The sequence below is a fragment of the Brachyhypopomus gauderio genome, chromosome 2 (genome assembly GCF_052324685.1).
Source record: "Brachyhypopomus gauderio isolate BG-103 chromosome 2, BGAUD_0.2, whole genome shotgun sequence".
NCBI classification, from domain to species: domain Eukaryota; kingdom Metazoa; phylum Chordata; class Actinopteri; order Gymnotiformes; family Hypopomidae; genus Brachyhypopomus; species Brachyhypopomus gauderio.
Window position 1 is genome coordinate 39,406,707 of NC_135212.1, and position 19,267 is coordinate 39,425,973.

Here is a 19,267-nt window from a genome sequence, read left to right on the forward strand (position 1 = left end):
CACCTGCTACTGTAATAACTAGTCAGAGAGAGAGAGAGAAAGAGAGACAGAGAGAGAGAGAGAGAGAGAGAGAGAGAGAGAGAGAGAGAGAGAGAGACAGACAGACAGACAGAGAGAGAGAGAGAGAGTTGTGTTATGAATCAACGGGTGGGGGAGGGAGGAGAGAAAGAGGAGGGGGTTTATGTGCAGGGCAGGACTGGAGGGAGGGAGAGAGACAGAGAGACAGAGAGAGAGAGAGAGAGAGAGAGAGAGAGAGAGAGAGAGAGAGAGAGAGAGAGAGAGAGAGAGAGAGAGAGAGAGAGCAGCATCTGGGGAGTGAAAGGAGCAGCGAGGAGACGGTGTGGGAACAACAGGGAAGGACAGAGACAGGAAGCCTGCGGAATAAAGGTAGGCCATGTCACACGGCTTCATTGTGTGTGTGTGTGTGTGTGTGTGTGTGTGTGTGTCTTTGAGAGCTCTGCACGCGTGTGTTCTGCCTGCGATTAGCACATCTAGAAGTGCATTATTTTCTCTGCTTCCTAGATGGTGACATATGTGTGAATAAGCTACACAGTCTCACTGCAGATTGTCTGCAGATAGAGCGAGAGAGGAGGAGAGAGAGGAGGAGGGAGATGAGGAGAGAGGAGGAGAGAGAGAAGGAGAGAGAGAGGGACGTTGGGAGGAATGACATGGTGAAACCTAGGCAAGCTGCACTCCACATCTGACATCTGCCCAGACGGAGAGTGTGTTGTGGAGACAAAGGAGCTCTTTACTGGGACGCAGAAGAACCAGCAGAATAAACCAGCAGCTGTGAGACGCACGCTCCCGTGTTTGAGTGTCTGTGACCACATGTCAGTGGGAGAGAGAAACAGAAGGTGTTGGGTACAGTGTGTGTGTGTTTGTGTGCATGCGTGTGTGTGAGTGGGTGGGTGTATACTAACATCAGTTGTACTCACTACTCAATCCAAGTCCAATTTCAGTAGCCCTGTATGAAAGTACGCAAACAAATCTGTGATTGAACTCATCTTGGACATTGCAAGAATTCCACTGTCTCCCGATGTTAATAGGACAGTTCAAACAGTTACGCCACCATAGGGCTTGTTGTCTAATGCCTGCAGTATAAACCTCACGCGCTGTTAGACACTCCTGGCTAGATTTGATTCAGTGCAGCTCTCAATGGCACACACACACACACACACACACACACATTTGCTGGATGATTCTTCCAGATTTGTCAAGAGAGATTGTACATCACAGTTTCACATTTCAGCAGGCTTTTATCTCTGGCTATAATTGGTGTAGTCCTGTCCTCAGTGTAGTCCTGTATAGTCCTGTACTCAGTGTATAGTCCTGTACTCAGTGTAGTCCTGTATAGTCCTGTCCTCACTGTAGTCCTGTATAGTCCTGTACCCAGTGTAGTCCTGTATAGTCCTGTACCCAGTGTAGTCCTGTATAGTCCTGTCCTCACTGTAGTCCTGTATGGTCCTGTACCCAGTGTAGTCCTGTATAGTCCTGTCCTCACTGTAGTCCTGTATGGTCCTGTACCCAGTGTAGTCCTGTATAGTCCTGTCCTCACTGTAGTCCTGTATAGTCCTGTACCCAGTGTAGTCCTGTATAGTCCTGTCCTCACTGTAGTACTGTAAGATTCACTGACCCAGAGTCAGTCCTGTAAAACTGGAGTGTGTGCTCTGAGCCAATCTGACCCAGAGTCAGTCTTGTAAAATTGGGGTGTGTGCTCTGAGCCCATCTGACCCAGAGTCAGTCCTGTAAAATTGGGGTGTGTGCTCTGAGCCCATCTGACCCAGAGTCAGTCCTGTAATAATTGGGGTGTGTGCTCTGAGCCCATCTGACCCAGAGTCAGTCCTGTAAAATTGGGGTGTGTGCTCTGAGCCCATCTGACCCAGAGTCAGTCCTGTAATAATTGGGGTGTGTGCTCTGAGCCCATCTGACCCAGAGTCAGTCCTGTAAAACTGGGGTGTGTGCTCTGAGCCCATCTTTCACTGGTGTTGCGGTTATGGTTTGGGTTGATGTTGGGGTTGGGGTTATTGGTGGTGTTACGTTTGGTGTTTGGGTTGGGGTTGGTGTTGGGGATATGATTGGTGTTATGATTGGTGTTGGAATTGGTGTTATGGTTGGTTTTGGGGTTGGGGTTATGGTTGGTTTTAGAGTTGGGGTTATGGTTGGTGTTGGGGTTAGTGTTGGTGTTATGGTTGGTGTTATGGTTGGTGATAGGGTTGGTGTTAGGGTTGTGATGGTGTTGGTGTTATGTTTGGGGTTGGTGTTGGGGTTGTGATGGTGTTGGTGTTATGTTTGGGGTTGGTGTTGGGGTTGTGATGGTGTTGGTGTTATGGTTGGGGTTAGGATTGGTGTTAGGTTTGGTGTTAGGGTTGGTCTTGGGGAGTGGGCACACCTTGTTACTAACACACTTTAACGTTTTCAGGTTTCTGAGGTAAACAGTGGAGCCCTGTTGGAGCAGAGTGTGATTGGTATATTGTGTAAAACCAGATCACATGCAGCACATGTCAGTTGTGCTTTGCATAACCAGCATGTGGAAGGAGACCCAATAAGGAATCTCAACAAGTTTTCTTTCTTTTCTTGCAATGGAAGCTGCTTGTTCTACTGTTGACTACCTAAGCAAAGAGTTAGGGGTTAGGGTTAGGGTCAGTGGCACAGAGACACAGTGGCACAGAGACATGGAGACATAGAGACACATTGGCACAGAGACATGGAGACACAGTGACACAGAAATTTGGAGACATAGAGACACAGTGGCACAGAGACATGGAGACATAGTGACACAGAAACATGGAGACAGTCATGGCCTGGTGGTTAGGGAACTGGTCTTGTGACCAGAGGGTCGTGGGTTCGATTCCCAGACCTGAGGCCATGACTGAGGTGTCGCTGAGCAAGGCCCTTAACCCTCACTTGTATAAAAATGAGATAATAATGTAAGTCGCTCTGGATAAGGGCGTCTGCCAAATGCCGTTTAAAAAAAAATGGAGACATAGAGACACAATGTCACAGAGACATGGAAACATAGACATAAACATAACATAGGTCTCTCTTGTAAATGAGACGCCAAGTCTCAATAGGACAACCTGTATAAATAAAGGTCTAATAATAAATAATAGAGACACAGCCATAATGCAGCTGGTCTCTCACAGACAGGACGTGGCACGTGCCTGAGAGAGAGAGAGCAGTGAGCAGTGAATATGTTGCACACCCAGTGAGAGAGAGTGCAGTGCATATGTTGCACGCCCAGTGAGAAAGAGTGCAGTGCATATGTCGCACACCCAGTGAGAGAGAGTGTGGTGTGTATGTCGCACGCCCAGTGAGAGAGAGTGCGGTGCGTATGTTGCACGCCCAGTGAGAGTGAGTGCACTGCGTATGTTGCACGCCCAGTGAGAAACTGACCTGCAATTTCCATACAAATTTGAACCTTGCTGGTGAGGAGGAAGGTGCGTGCGTGTGTGCGTGTGCGTGTGCGTGTGCGTGTGTGTGTGATTAGTATATGCAAATGTCTGCCACAAAGTGTGCTATCTGTAGTAATAGCATGTGTGATGATGTCTTCAGGACTTCTTAATGATACCTGTTCTATTCTGCTACTTAACTACTTACAGTAACTGCAGGGTGTGGTCATGTGACCTGAGGTCATTGTGTCACTGAGATGGAGACGTTAGCACAGGGTTCTCACCTGTGAGTACAGCCTTCACATTCATTCTTTAATTATTGAATGAATTTATTCCAATGGACTTATTTTATTGCAATAATTCTAATGGACTTTCACTTAAAAATGTGAATGGACTTTTATTCTACCACTGAGACTGAAACTGTGGTGTGACGTGTAAGACATGGTAGGACTACAGTATCAACACCACATTCACCCCCAGGTTTGAGTAAGAGGAGAATGGAACTGAATCTCTCTCTCTCTCTCTCTCTCTCTCTCTCTCTCTCTCTCTCACACACACACACACACACACACACACACACACACAGCAATGACTACCGGACATGGGTGTCTGCCATAACCCTATAAATGCAAGAGGCTGCTTTGTTGTGTATTTATGTGTCTGTGTTCTGAATGATCACATATGAAGTGAATATGTGTATTTGATACAGTTCTACATGAGTGAAGTTTTAACATGTTTGTTGTGAAAAACAGCTACACATGTATAAAATATTTTAACGCTCTCTATGAGATTTAGCTACTAGTTAAAAGATCAGATCAGATATTAAGCCAATGTTTATTAAACTATGAAAAAGTGTGTTAATAAACACACGAGACAACGTATGGCTGAAATGTATTTGTGCTTTGGTAAAATGTGTCAGGTAGCAACGCCTTCTGCCTCTAAAGCTCTCAGGCTGATCTCCACAGAGCGATGACATCACAGCTAGTGCTCTGGCACCGGTGATGATGTCATTATCCTGGGGGAGAAAACAGGGGGCTTTGCCTCAGGTGGCTGGGACAATGTTAATGCCTCTAACTGAAAGAAAAGTTAGTCAGTCCCATAAAGAAGCAAAATCTTCAGCATCTCAGTGAAGGATTCTTGAAAACTACAATGAATTGAAATGTCCAGAGCTAATATGTGCAGGTCAGTGATATCTTTGTTTTCAGCCATACGTCAACTGTGTCCAGTAAACATATGAGTGTGTTGATGTCTCTGTTCACTATCTCTCCAGGCTATTGACACAACACAAATATTACTGCTCACTCGTTCTCTCTCTCTCTCTCTCTCTCTCTCTCTCTCTCTCTCTCCCTCCTTCCCCCCCTCCCTCTCTCCCTCTGTGCACACATAAGAGATGAGACACTATCATTTCCACATCCTCCACCCTCTCTCCTCCTCCACCATTAATATTCATGCTGCACCACCCTCCACCTGGGGCAGCTTTGGTCTACAGGTCTACAGCCCTCCCATGCCCTCCATTCTGGGGCCTTTACTACGCCTGCTTGTGGAGGTGTGCCTCCCTACTGCCATGAATGCTGTGTCACAGGGACGTGTGGGAGGTGGAGTAGAGAATGAGCTGGACAGTCTGGACAGAGACTGCAGTCTAGTGTAGTATCAGGTACCACATGTGATTTGGCATCTCATACCTTGAGCTTCCTCTGGTTCCTCTGGAAAACGTTTTGCTTGTTTTCTGTGCCTGTGCAGTGTTTTGTACTGGGATCCCAACATTTGGCAAATGTGTTTTAGCAGCACTGCTGTCAGACCAGTCTGCTCTGTGAGGTGGAGCAGGGGCTCTGTGAGGTGGAGCAGGGCCTCTGTGAGGTGGAGCAGGGCCTCTGTGAGATGGAGCAGGGGCTCTGTGAGGTGGAGCAGGGGCTCTGTGAGATGGAGCAGGGGCTCTGTGAGATGGAGCAGGGGCTCTGTGAGATGGAGCAGGGGCTCTGTGAGGTGGAGCAGGGGCTCTGTGAGGTGGAGCAGGGGCTCTGTGAAATGGAGCAGGGGCTCTGTGAGGTGGAGCAGGGGCTCTGTGAGGTGGAGCAGGGGCTCTGTGAGGTGGAGCAGGGGCTCTGTGAGATGGAGCAGGGGCCCTGTGAGGTGGAGCAGGGGCTCTGTGAAATGGAGCAGGGGCCCTGTGAGGTGGAGCAGGGGCTCTGTGAGGTGGAGCAGGGGCCCTGTGAGGTGGAGCAGGGGCCCTGTGAGGTGGAGCAGGGGCTCTGTGAGGTGGAGCAGGGGCTCTGTGAAATGGAGCAGGGGCTCTGTGAGGTGGAGCAGGGGCTCTGTGAAATGGAGCAGGGGCTCTGTGAGGTGGAGCAGGGGCTCTGTGAGGTGGAGCAGGGGCTCTGTGAGGTGGAGCAGGGGCCCTGTGAGGTGGAGCAGGGGCTCTGTGAGGTGGAGCAGGGGCTCTGTGAGATGGAGCAGGGGCTCTGTGAGGTGGAGCAGGGGCCCTGTGAGGTGGAGCAGGGGCTCTGTGAGGTGGAGCAGGAGCTCTGTGAGGTGGAGCAGGGGCCCTGTGATGTGGAGCAGGGGCTCTGTGAGGTGGAGCAGGGGCCCTGTGAGATGGAGCAGGGGCTCTGTGAGGTGGAGCAGGGGCCCTGTGAGGTGGAGCAGGGGCTCTGTGAGGTGGAGCAGGGGCCCTGTGAGGTGGAGCAGGGGCTCTGTGAGGTGGAGCAGGGGCTCTGTGAGGTGGAGCAGGGGCTCTGTGAGGTGGAGCAGGGGCCCTGTGAGGTGGAGCAGGCTCGGGGACCAGCTTCTGGACCAGCAGGCTTTGAGATGACACAGAGACTTGAAACAAAAAGTCTCCTTAAACTAAAGCACTAATGACCTTCTACTGATTTCCAAGTCCACAGTTTCATCATTTAACTGGAATGTTCCCATAAACCATGTGATCGCTGCATTTGACTTTTCATAGGAAGTTGAGAAGCACTGAAGAGTCAAATGTGTCTGGAGTTTTTTAGTTTTTAGTTTTTATAGTGGGGACGAGATATATTTACATATTTATCAGATATATTTATCTGGTCTCAGACATTTGTTTTGCACTTTCAGTATTTATGATGTTTGTGGCTTATGGATGGCAGAAACAGGACATGATGATGGTGTTAAAAACGTTGAGATCATTACTGTTTGTTCCTCAGTTTCTGCTCCGCCAGTGTCGCCTCTACAGAGAGCAGCTAGCCAAATCATTTAAAGTCCTGTCTGATGTTCTCTCTCTCTCTCTCTCTCTCTCTCTCTCTCTCTCACACACACACACACACACACACACACACACACACACACACACACACACACACACACTTTTCATTGATGACCCTGGATTACGCTACGTAGCATTCTTTTGGCATCCACTGGGAGGTTCACAAAGTGGTAGGTTTAAAAGAGCCTTCCTTCTACCAGTGTTTGTCTGGGGAGGTTGTGTGGCCGTGAACTTTGCTTCAAACACCTGCTAACAGTGGACGCAGCTGAAACACCTGAGAAATTAGGAGTGTCTGTCTGCTGGTCTGTTACTCAGAGAAACTCAGATACCCACAGAAACATGCAGTTGCTCATTTGAGAGAGGTGAAAGGAGACTCTACTTATACTCAATCAATCAATCAAAGTTTATTTGTATAGCGCTTTTCACAACACATGTTGTCACAAAGCGCCTTACAGGATTTAAAAGGTTAACAATACTACGGGTCCAGAACCCTAATGAGCAAGCCAAGGGCGACAGTGGCGAGGAAAAACTCCCTAAGATAGTGGGGAATAGGAAGAAACCTCGGGAGAACCAAGACTCAAAAGGGAACCCATCCTCCATTGGGCGGCCCGTTAACACACAGATTACACAAAATACAGACAAATACACAAGTCACACACAAATCACACAATCAGACTAAGTAAAGGTAAAAATGAAAGTTCTGGGTTATGATATTGTCACTGTAAATGTCTGTTGATGAACGCCAGGCTTTCATTCCGTGTCGGAGCAGCGATGCTGGTATTGTAGGCTCCGACTGCAATGTTACTCTCCAGGTGAACCTCGGAGAAAAGATACGAGATGTAGTAAATATGTAACAGATTAATCAAAGGCCAAACTAAACAGATGAGTCTTTAATCGAGTTTTAAACATTGAGACTGTGTCTGAGTCCCGAATAGAGGCAGGAAGATTATTCCACAATTGTGGAGCTTTAAAAGAAAAGGCTCTTCCACCTGCTGTGATCTTTTTGATCCTAGGAACAGTTAATAACCCTGCGTCCTGCGAGCGAAGTGAACGCGCTGGGTTATATTGTTCAATAAGTTCACTAAGATAGTCTGGAGCTAAGCCATGCAGCGTTTTATATGTTAATAAAAGTATTTTATAGTCAATACGGAATCTAATTGGCAGCCAGTGTAATGACGATAGTACGGGACTAATGTGATCAAACTTTTTAGTTTTTGTTAAAACTCGTGCTGCTGCGTTCTGAACCAGCTGGAGTTTGTTTATCGATTTACCAGAACATCCAGCTAGGAGACTGTTGCAATAATCTAAACGAGAGGATATGAATGCATGGATTAGTTTTTCTGCATCACTAATATTTAATATGTTTCTAATTTTGGCAATGTTGCGCAAGTGAAAGAACGCTACCCTAGTTATATTATTAATATGTGTATCGATAATATAAGACGGAGTACATTATACTCCGTCTCTGTGTCTCAGTGTCTCAGCGTTCTCTCGTGTGGAGAAGGGTGGTTGAGCACACAGTGTTGTTTGCTCTTGCTGTGTGTGTTTTTCTTGCTAATTGCTTCTAAACGCAGCATGCAAACTTCGATCTTCAGTCAGTTCAAACAGCTGAAGTATGGATTTAGTTTTCCAACTAATTTAACCCTTTAAAATGAATATTACTTATTCTCTCTCTCTCTCTCTCTCTCTCTCTCTCTCTCCCTCTTTCTATCTATCTATCTATCTATCTATCTATCTATCTATCTATCTATCTATCTATCTATCTATCTATCTATCTATCTGATTATGGTGACAGAACTGAACAATTTGAAGAAGCCATGCCCGTCCTCTCAGCAGGTGCAGGTAAACACCCACCTGCTACACCCACCTGTACATCTACACCCACATGTACCTCTACACCCACCTGTACATTTACACCCACATGTACCTCTACACCCACCTGTACCTCTGCACCCACATGTATCTCTACACCCACATGTACCTCTACACCCACCTGTACCTCTACACCCACCTGTACCTCTACACCCACCTGTACCTCTACACCCACATGTACCTCTACACCCACATGTACATCTACACCCACATGTACCTCTACACCCACCTGTACCTCTACACCCACATGTACCTCTACACCCACCTGTACCTCTACACCCACATGTACATCTACACCCACATGTACCTCTACACCCACCTGTACCTCTACACCCACATGTACATCTACACCCACCTGTACCTCTACACCCACATGTACCTCTACACCCACCTGTACCTCTACACCCACATGTACCTCTACACCCACCTGTACCTCTACACCCACATGTACCTCTACACCCACCTGTACCTCTACACCCACATGTACATCTACACCCACATGTACCTCTACACCCACCTGTACCTCTACACCCACATGTACATCTACACCCACCTGTACCTCTACACCCACATGTACCTCTACACCCACCTGTACCTCTACACCCACATGTACATCTACACCCACCTGTACCTCTACACCCACATGTACCTCTACACCCACCTGTACCTCTACACCCACCTGTACCTCTACACCCACATGTACATCTACACCCACCTGTACATCTACACCCACCTGTACATCTACACCCACCTGTACCTCTACACCCACCTGTACCTCTACACCCACATGTACATCTACACCCACATGTACCTCTACACCCACCTGTACCTCTACACCCACATGTACATCTACACCCACCTGTACCTCTACACCCACCTGTACCTCTACACCCACATGTACATCTACACCCACCTGTACCTCTACACCCACCTGTACCTCTACACCCACCTGTACATCTACACCCACATGTACCTCTACACCCACCTGTACCTCTACACCCACATGTACCTCTACACCCACCTGTACCTCTACACCCACATGTACATCTACACCCACCTGTACCTCTACACCCACATGTACCTCTACACCCACCTGTACCTCTACACCCACATGTACATCTACACCCACCTGTACCTCTACACCCACATGTACATCTACACCCACATGCACCATCTACACCCACCTGTACATCTACACCCACATGTACCTCTACACCCACCTGTACATCTACACCCACCTGTACCTCTACACCCACCTGTACCTCTACACCCACATGTACATCTACACCCACATGTACCTCTACACCCACCTGTACCTCTACACCCACATGTACATCTACACCCACCTGTACCTCTACACCCACCTGTACCTCTACACCCACATGTACATCTACACCCACCTGTACCTCTACACCCACCTGTACCTCTACACCCACCTGTACATCTACACCCACATGTACATCTACACCCACCTGTACCTCTACACCCACCTGTACATCTACACCCACCTGTACCTCTACACCCACCTGTACCTCTACACCCACCTGTACATCTACACCCACATGTACCTCTACACCCACCTGTACCTCTACACCCACATGTACATCTACACCCACCTGTACCTCTACACCCACCTGTACCTCTACACCCACCTGTACATCTACACCCACCTGTACCTCTACACCCACCTGTACATCTACACCCACATGTACCTCTACACCCACCTGTACCTCTACACCCACCTGTACCTCTACACCCACATGTACATCTACACCCACATGTACCTCTACACCCACCTGTACCTCTACACCCACATGTACATCTACACCCACCTGTACCTCTACACCCACCTGTACCTCTACACCCACATGTACATCTACACCCACCTGTACCTCTACACCCACCTGTACCTCTACACCCACATGTACATCTACACCCACCTGTACCTCTACACCCACCTGTACCTCTACACCCACATGTACATCTACACCCACCTGTACCTCTACACCCACCTGTACCTCTACACCCACCTGTACATCTACACCCACCTGTACCTCTACACCCACCTGTACATCTACACCCACCTGTACCTCTACACCCACATGTACCTCTACACCCACCTGTACCTCTACACCCACATGTACATCTACACCCACCTGTACCTCTACACCCACATGTACCTCTACACCCACCTGTACCTCTACACCCACATGTACATCTACACCCACCTGTACCTCTACACCCACATGTACATCTACACCCACATGCACCATCTACACCCACCTGTACATCTACACCCACATGTACCTCTACACCCACCTGTACATCTACACCCACCTGTACCTCTACACCCACCTGTACCTCTACACCCACATGTACATCTACACCCACATGTACCTCTACACCCACCTGTACCTCTACACCCACATGTACATCTACACCCACCTGTACCTCTACACCCACCTGTACCTCTACACCCACATGTACATCTACACCCACCTGTACCTCTACACCCACCTGTACCTCTACACCCACCTGTACATCTACACCCACCTGTACCTCTACACCCACCTGTACATCTACACCCACATGTACCTCTACACCCACCTGTACCTCTACACCCACATGTACATCTACACCCACCTGTACCTCTGCACCCACATGTATCTCTACACCCACATGTACCTCTACACCCACCTGTACCTCTACACCCACCTGTACCTCTACACCCACCTGTACCTCTACACCCACATGTACCTCTACACCCACATGTACATCTACACCCACATGTACCTCTACACCCACCTGTACCTCTACACCCACATGTACCTCTACACCCACCTGTACCTCTACACCCACATGTACATCTACACCCACATGTACCTCTACACCCACCTGTACCTCTACACCCACATGTACATCTACACCCACCTGTACCTCTACACCCACATGTACCTCTACACCCACCTGTACCTCTACACCCACATGTACATCTACACCCACCTGTACATCTACACCCACATGTACCTCTACACCCACCTGTACATCTACACCCACCTGTACCTCTACACCCACCTGTACATCTACACCCACATGTACCTCTACACCCACCTGTACCTCTACACCCACATGTACCTCTACACCCACCTGTACCTCTACACCCACATGTACATCTACACCCACATGTACCTCTACACCCACCTGTACCTCTACACCCACATGTACATCTACACCCACCTGTACCTCTACACCCACATGTACCTCTACACCCACCTGTACCTCTACACCCACATGTACATCTACACCCACATGTACCTCTACACCCACATGTACATCTACACCCACCTGTACCTCTACACCCACCTGTACCTCTACACCCACCTGTACATCTACACCCACCTGTACCTCTACACCCACATGTACATCTACACCCACATGTACATCTACACCCACCTGTACCTCTACACCCACCTGTCCACCAGGGCATGTGCTGTGTTCCACACACTCTCTCACGTGTGCTGTGTTCCACACACTCATCTTCTCTCCAGGGCTGCATGAAACGTTGGCTCTGCTGACATCTCAGCTTCATCCAGATGCCAATCACAAAGAAGACATGATCTTCCTCAAAGACGTCTTCAGTGAAAAGAGCCTGTCTTACCTCATGAAGGTGTGTGTGTGTGTGTGTGTGTGTGTGTGTGTGCGTGCGTGTGTGTGTGTATGTATGTGTGTGTGTGTGTGTGTGTCTGCGTGTGTCTGTGTGTGTATGTGTGTGTGTGACTATCAGGCCAAATACAGTGCACTATTTCTCTGCTGACTTGAATTTTTCAGATACATGAAAAGCTGCGTCAGTATGAGAGACAGAGTCCCACACCTGTGCTCCACAGCGCCTCCTCTCTGGCGGAGGATGTAAGTGCGACTGCAACCATCACCCTTCATACCCAGCATGGACAAGATTAACACTTAACTTAGACCGTCACATCTGTTCTTGTCAGACTGCAATAACGTCCAAAGTCCAACAGAGGGAGTGAGAATGACCTACTGTGGTGTATGCAGGCTGATTTTTATGGTCTCGTAAGAGTGAGTGAGTGAGTGAGTGAGAGAGAGAGAGAGAGAGAGAGAGAGAGAGAGAGAGAGAGAGAGAGAGAGAGAGAGAGAGGGGTTCAGTAATGTTTCCTGTCTGTCCTCCTTTTTTGTAATTGGCTGCAGGTTGCTGAAGAGTTGCAGAGTGGACCAATGAGTGTGGAGGAGAAAGAGCTGCTCCAACTGCTCACCTCACCTCACTTACGGGTACACACGCCTCCCAGTCTCCATAGTAACCACCAATCACAGACCACTGGACACAGAAACCTTCCTGGTTAAGAGCAAATGTTGGGGATATTTTTTATTGTTGTAGCAGCTAGCTGTTTTAAAATTATTTTGAACTGATACAATTTGGAATTTATTTTAATTAACTGATCTTTATTAGAAAAATGAAAACTGTCTCTCTCTGTATTTCTCTCTCTGTCCCTGTCTCTCTCTTCTCTGTCTCTCTCTCTTTATCTTTGTCTCTCTCTCAATCTCTAGGCAGTTCTGTCGGTTCATGACACTGTGGCCCAGAAGAACTTTGACCCCGTGCTGCCTCCTCTTCCCCAGGACTCTGATGATGAGCTTGATGAAGAGTCAGTCAAGATTGTACGCCTGGTCAAGAACAAAGAACCTCTGGTGAGAGACAGAGAGAGGACACCAGAGAGGACACCAGAGAGGACATCATGCCAGGACAGGGCAGAAAGACGGGGATGAAGTTGTGGAATCAGATACACAGAGGGACCTTAGAAAAACAAAAAAAGGAAAAGCTAGCCTGGAAATTTAAGTCTTTACGTCTGATACTTTAAAAAGAGCTGTTGGGCTTTGAATTCCTAAGGTATTAAATAAGCATCACTATTTCACAAACAGCTAATCAGGGACATCTGATATAAAGATCTGATATGAAGGTCTGATATGAAGGTCTGATTTGAAGATGTGAAGACCAATCTTATTGTCACCTTTGTGCTCCTTTCTCTGTGGTCCTCTCTTTGTGTCTGTCTGCAACATATATTGTCTCTTTCTGTATACATGACAGACCGTTTGTGTGTGTGTGTGTTTATGTGTGAATGTGTGTGTGTGTTTGTGTGTGAATGTGTATGTGTATGTGTGTGTGTTTATGTGTGAATGTGTGTGTGTGTGTTTGTGTGTGAATGTGTGTGTGTGTGTGTGTGTGTGTTTATGTGTGAATGTGTGTGTGTGTTTGTGTGTGAATGTGTATGTGTATGTGTGTGTGTTTATGTGTGAATGTGTGTGTGTGTGTTTGTGTGTGAATGTGTGTGTGTGTGTGTGTGTGTGTTTATGTGTGAATGTGTGTGTGTGTTTGTGTGTGAATGTGTATGTGTATGTGTGTGTGTTTATGTGTGAATGTGTGTGTGTGTGTTTGTGTGTGAATGTGTATGTGTGTGTGTGTGTGAATGTGTATGTGTGTGTGTGTGTGTGTGTGAATGTGTATGTGTGTGTGTTTATGTGTGAATGTGTGTGTGTGTGTTTGTGTGTGTGTGTGTGAATGTGTATGTGTGTGTGTTTATGTGTGAATGTGTGTGTGTGTGTTTGTGTGTGAATGTGTGTGTGTGTGTGTGTTTATGTGTGAATGTGTGTGTGTGTGTTTGTGTGTGAATGTGTGTGTGTGTGTGTGTGTGTGTTTATGTGTGAATGTGTGTGTGTGTGTTTGTGTGTGAATGTGTGTGTGTGTGTGTATGTGTGTGTGTGTGAATGTGTGTGTGTGTGTGTATGTGTGTGTGTTTATGTGTGAATGTGTGTGTGTGTGTTTGTGTGTGAATGTGTGTGTGTGTGTGTGTTTATGTGTGAATGTGTGTGTGTGTGTGTGTGTGTTTGTGTGTGAATGTGTATGTGTATGTGTGTGTTTATGTGTGTGTGTGTGTGTGTGTTTGTGTGTGAATGTGTGTGTGTGTGTGTGTGTGTGTTTATGTGTGAATGTGTATGTGTGTGTGTGTGTGAATGTGTGTGTGTGTGTGTGTGTGTGTGTGTGTGTGTGTGTGTGTGTGTGTGTGTGTGAATGTGTGTGTGTGTGTGTGTGTGTGTTTATGTGTGAATGTGTATGCGCGCATGTGTGTGTCCTATCAGGGGGCCACTATTCGTCGTGATGAGGCCACAGGAGCCGTCATTGTTGCCCGTGTTATGAAGGGGGGTGCAGCAGACAGAAGTGGTGAGTGACTGTGCCTGACTGGACCGTGCTGTACTGTACCACCCACCCACTGCCCAATCACAAGCCAGTGAGAGGACAGAGAACAGCAACCGACCAATCACAAACCAGGCTCCGGGATCTCAATTTCAAAGCAACATTGACTCTGTGGTGTAGTTATGAGTGTCTTATGCAGGGCTTGTGAATGTCTTATGCAGGAGTTATGAATGTCTTATGCAGGGGTTATGGATGTCTTATGCAGGGCTTGTGAATGTCTTATGCAGGGCTTGTGGATGTCTTATGCAGGAGTTATGAATGTCTTATGCAGGGGTTATGGATGTCTTATGCAGGGGTTGTGAATTTCTTATGCACTGTGTTGTGTGTTGTGTGTGTACAGGTCTGGTGCATGTCGGCGATGAACTGAGAGAGGTGAACGGCATCTCCATAATACACAAGAGACCAGACGAAATCAGCCAGCTGCTGGTATCGCACTCTTCGTCATCCTGGTCCTCCTCTTCCTCATGGTTATATCATAGAGTGATCTTCCTCATTTGCCCTTTTCTCCTGTGTGTCTCAGTCTCAGTCTCAGGGCTCCATCAGTTTGAAGATCATCCCAGCTGTCAAAGAGGAAGACAAACTGAAAGAGAGCAAGGTGGGTGATACAGGAACAATCCAGCAAAACTCCTGAATTTAGGATCAAACTTGCCACCAGCATGTAGTGATCCAGCGTCGGAATGTTTGGAATGTTCGGAATGTTTGGAATGTTCGGAGCTTTAAGCAGAAGCAGTCATGACTTTCTCCGTCCAGCTGTCAATCAAATCCGTCTGAGCGGATGTGTTGTTTGTAGGTCTTTATGAGGGCGCTGTTTGACTACATCCCACTGGAAGACAAAGCCACGCCCTGTCAGGAGGCAGGACTTCCGTTTAAATGCGGGGACGTCCTGCAGGTGGTGAGTCAAGATGATGCAACGTGGTGGCAGGCAAAACGAGTATCAGACGGGCACCTGCGCGCTGGACTCATTCCCTCCAAACAGTTCCAGGAGCGGTGAGAGGAACGCGCTATGATCAGATAAACCATCCCGCCTGTCTTAGAAATCTGATTAGTGTACAAATATACAAGTATTAAGTACATGTGTTATATGCATGTGTTATACCAGTTAACATGTAGAGCTTGTTAACCACACTCAGTCCTCTCACCCTCTCTCACCCCTCACTCCTCTCACCCTCCCTAATTCACCCTAACCCCCCCCCCCCCCCCCCTCCTCACTCAGCCACTTGCCCTCTCATAGAATTCATTAGGATTTTGTTTTATTCCCCTTTGCTGTTTTTTTCAGGCGGTTGGCATACAGACTTAAAATGGGAACTCTGCAGAATACAAAAGCTCTCAAAACGCTTGTCTGTGAGTACACAGACACACACACACACACACACACACACACACACACACACAGATACACACACACACACACACACACACACACACACACACACACACACACACACACACACACACAGATACACACACACACACACACAGATACACAGATACACACACACACATACAGATACACACAAAAAGATACGCACACATACAGATACACACACACACACACACACACACAGACACACACACACACACACAGACACACACACACACACACACACACACACACATACATACACACATAACTCAAACACACATTACTCTATTTTGGCCCTAAACGTTTTCAATTTGAGCTGTGTTATTTATTTTTCTACTGCTTACCCTAGATGACCAGGGATGTGACAAAGGTAGGAATACACATACACTCACACACACACACACACACACACACACACACAGACACACACACACACATACACACAGACACACACATGTGCTCATGATCACAGTGAGAGCAGTCTGGCCCTTAATCCAGCTTTAATCTCTCTGCCGTTAAGTCAGTCTGGCCTGTAGATTCTTTGTACAGCATGGACACACACACACACACACACACACACACACACACACACACACACACACACACACACACACACACAGATTGAGCTGGAGTCTTTTCTTCATCATCCCTCTCTGCTGAATCTCTATTGCTTCTCTTAATGACATATCAGGTCCTTCTGTGACTGTGCCATTTCCATGGGAACGACACACAGCTGTGTTTTTAACAGGGCCGCACAGCACCAACAGAACCACAAACATGTTTAGTCCTCCATTCACTGTTAGGTCATGTAGAAAGTTACCATAGCAACATGACAACCAGTGGCACATGCCCACACTGACCTGGCACCTGGCAGCATTTGCCCCGATGGATGACCTCGAATGCACCAGTCTGCACCAGTCCAATCCAGTCTGTGCCAGTCCAATCCAGTCCATGCCCATCTGTGCCAGGTTGTGCCAGGTTGTGCCAGGCATTGAGACCTCTCCTCCCCCTGTGGTCCCAGGGCTAGCCCCACCCCCACCCCCACCCCCACCCCCTCCCCTCCCTCTGTGGTCCCAGGGCTAGCCCCACACCCATCCCCACCCCCTCCCCTCCCCCTGTGGTCCCAGGGCTGGCCCCACCCCTACCCCCTCCCCTCCCCCTGTGGTCCCAGGGCTAGCCCCACCCCCATCCCCACCCCCACCCCTCCCCCTGTGAACCCAGGGCTAGCCCCACACCCATCCCCACCCCCCTCCCCTCCCCCTGTGAACCCAGGGCTAGCCCCATCCCCACCCCCTCCCCTCCCCCTGTGGTCCCAGGGCTGGCCCCACCCCCTCCCCTCTGCACTCTTCCTCCTCTCTTCTTCCTCGGCTCATACCCTTTCCCTGCTCGATTTCCTACAGACGACTGTGACTGTGAGGGCTATTTCAATGGACACTACATAGGTGAGCACCTGCATGCCTGCTTCACTTCCACACACCTGCCACTCCACCCCGCCCCTGCCACCGTGCCGCCCAATGGCGAGGTACAGTGGAACCAAGGAGGCGGAGCCACATGAAGAGAGGATAGTCATAACAAACACAAGAAGATGAAGGGGGCAGTGTAAGGTCATGTGACTTCATAATACCAATTCTAGACTGGTGCAGAGAAAGAGAGAGAGAGGGGGAGAGAGAGAGAGACGGAGAGAGAGAGAGAGGGGGAGAGAGAGGGAGATAGAAGGAGAGAGAGGGAGAGAAAGAGAGGGATGGAGAGAGACAGAGAGAGAGACAGAGAGAGGAAGAGAGAGAAAGAGAGAGATGGAGAGAAAGAAAGAGGGAGCGAAACAGAGAAAAACAGCGAAAAGTGGTATAGTATGGGTGGTGTGGTGGGTGGTGTGGTATGGGTGGTGTGGTATGGGTGGTGTTTTGGGTGGTGTGGTATGGGTGGTGTTGTGGGTGGTGTGGTGGGTGGTGTGGTGGGTGGTGTGGTATGGGTGGTGTTTTGGGTGGTGTGGTATGGGTGGTGTGGTGGGTGGTGTGGTATGGGTTGTGTGGTATGGGTGGTGTTTTGGGTGGTGTTGTGGGTGGTGTGGTATGGGTGGTGGGGTGGGTGGTGTGGTATGGGGGGTGTTTTGGGTGGTGTGGTGGGTGGTGTGGTATGGGTGATGTGGTGGGTGGTGTGGTGGGTGGTGTAGTATGGGTGGTGTTTTGGATGGTGTGGTGGGTGGTGTTGTGGGTGGTGTGGTATGGGTGGTGTGGTGGGTAGTGTGGTATGGGTGGTGTGGTGGGTAGTGTGGTATGGGTGGTGTGGTGGGTGGTGTGGTATTGGTGGTGTGGTATGGGTGGTGTTGTGGGTGGTGTGGTAGGTGGTGTGGTATGGGTGGTGTGGTGGGTGATGTTGTGGGTGGTGTGGTATGGGTGGTGTTTTGGGTGGTGTGGTGGGTGGTGTGGTATAGGTGGTGTGGTATGGGTGGTGTTGTGGGTGGTGTGGTATGGGTGGTGTGGTGGGTGGTGTGGTATGGGTGGTGTTGTGGGTGGTGTGGTGGGTGGTGTGGTATGGGTGGTGTTGTGGGTGGTGTGGTGGGTGGTGTGGTATGGGTGGTGTTGTGGGTGGTGTGGTATGGGTGGTGTTGTGGGTGGTGTGGTGGGTGGTGTGGTGACACTAAGGCATCTTTGTAATGATAAACGTGTCATTAGAGGCTCATTACACAGAGTGTGATCATGTCATTAATGTGTGAATGAGAGTGACGGTTGTGTGGAGGGTGTTTCAGAGTGAGTGTGTCTGTCTCACTCTGCCTCATACTGTCACTGTGTACGTGATCCACCTGTCGCCGATGGTGATAAGTAGTCAAAGAGACACACATGCATACGCAGAAACCATCTCCATAATAGATTAATTACAGATTTGTCTCTGTGTCACCTTGACACCACATACCCTCCTGGTTCTTCCCTGTAATAGTGAAGGAGCTGTCAAAGCGCTCGTAACACCCTCTACTGGCCAATGGAAGAAGTGTCCGTAGAACCCTGTGGTGGTTTTAGAGCTGTGACTGGTAACTAGGACTGTATAACAGCCGCACCACTGATTTGTGATGTCCATGAGCGTGTTCTGGATCACAGGTGTCTACTCTAGTCTTTAAGATCCAGTTCCCTGCAGAGTATTGTTCCGGGCTAAACTGAACA

General features: G+C 48.6%; 1 protein-coding gene across 4 annotated transcripts in view; it reads left to right on the forward strand.

The window, feature by feature from the left end:
* Positions 1–258: 258 nt before the first annotated feature.
* mpp3a (MAGUK p55 scaffold protein 3a) overlaps positions 259–19,267 on the forward strand; it is a 29,321-nt gene continuing 10,312 nt past the window's right edge. The window contains exons 1-14 of one of the 4 annotated variants that reach the window (XM_076995739.1): positions 276–387; positions 523–789; positions 8,411–8,457; positions 12,036–12,154; positions 12,316–12,393; positions 12,694–12,774; positions 13,051–13,188; positions 14,635–14,716; positions 15,090–15,175; positions 15,270–15,344; positions 15,540–15,736; positions 16,026–16,090; positions 16,462–16,482; positions 17,513–17,554. In XM_076995739.1, the coding sequence (XP_076851854.1) occupies positions 8,433–8,457; positions 12,036–12,154; positions 12,316–12,393; positions 12,694–12,774; positions 13,051–13,188; positions 14,635–14,716; positions 15,090–15,175; positions 15,270–15,344; positions 15,540–15,736; positions 16,026–16,090; positions 16,462–16,482; positions 17,513–17,554 (1,009 nt within the window). In that variant the 5' untranslated portion in view covers positions 276–387; positions 523–789; positions 8,411–8,432. Of the gene's footprint in view, positions 388–522; positions 790–3,599; positions 3,676–8,410; positions 8,458–12,035; positions 12,155–12,315; positions 12,394–12,693; positions 12,775–13,050; positions 13,189–14,634; positions 14,717–15,089; positions 15,176–15,269; positions 15,345–15,539; positions 15,737–16,025; positions 16,091–16,461; positions 16,483–17,512; positions 17,555–19,267 lie in introns of all 4 variants that reach the window. The other 3 variants (XM_076995736.1, XM_076995744.1, XM_076995737.1) reach the window with 3 other exon arrangements.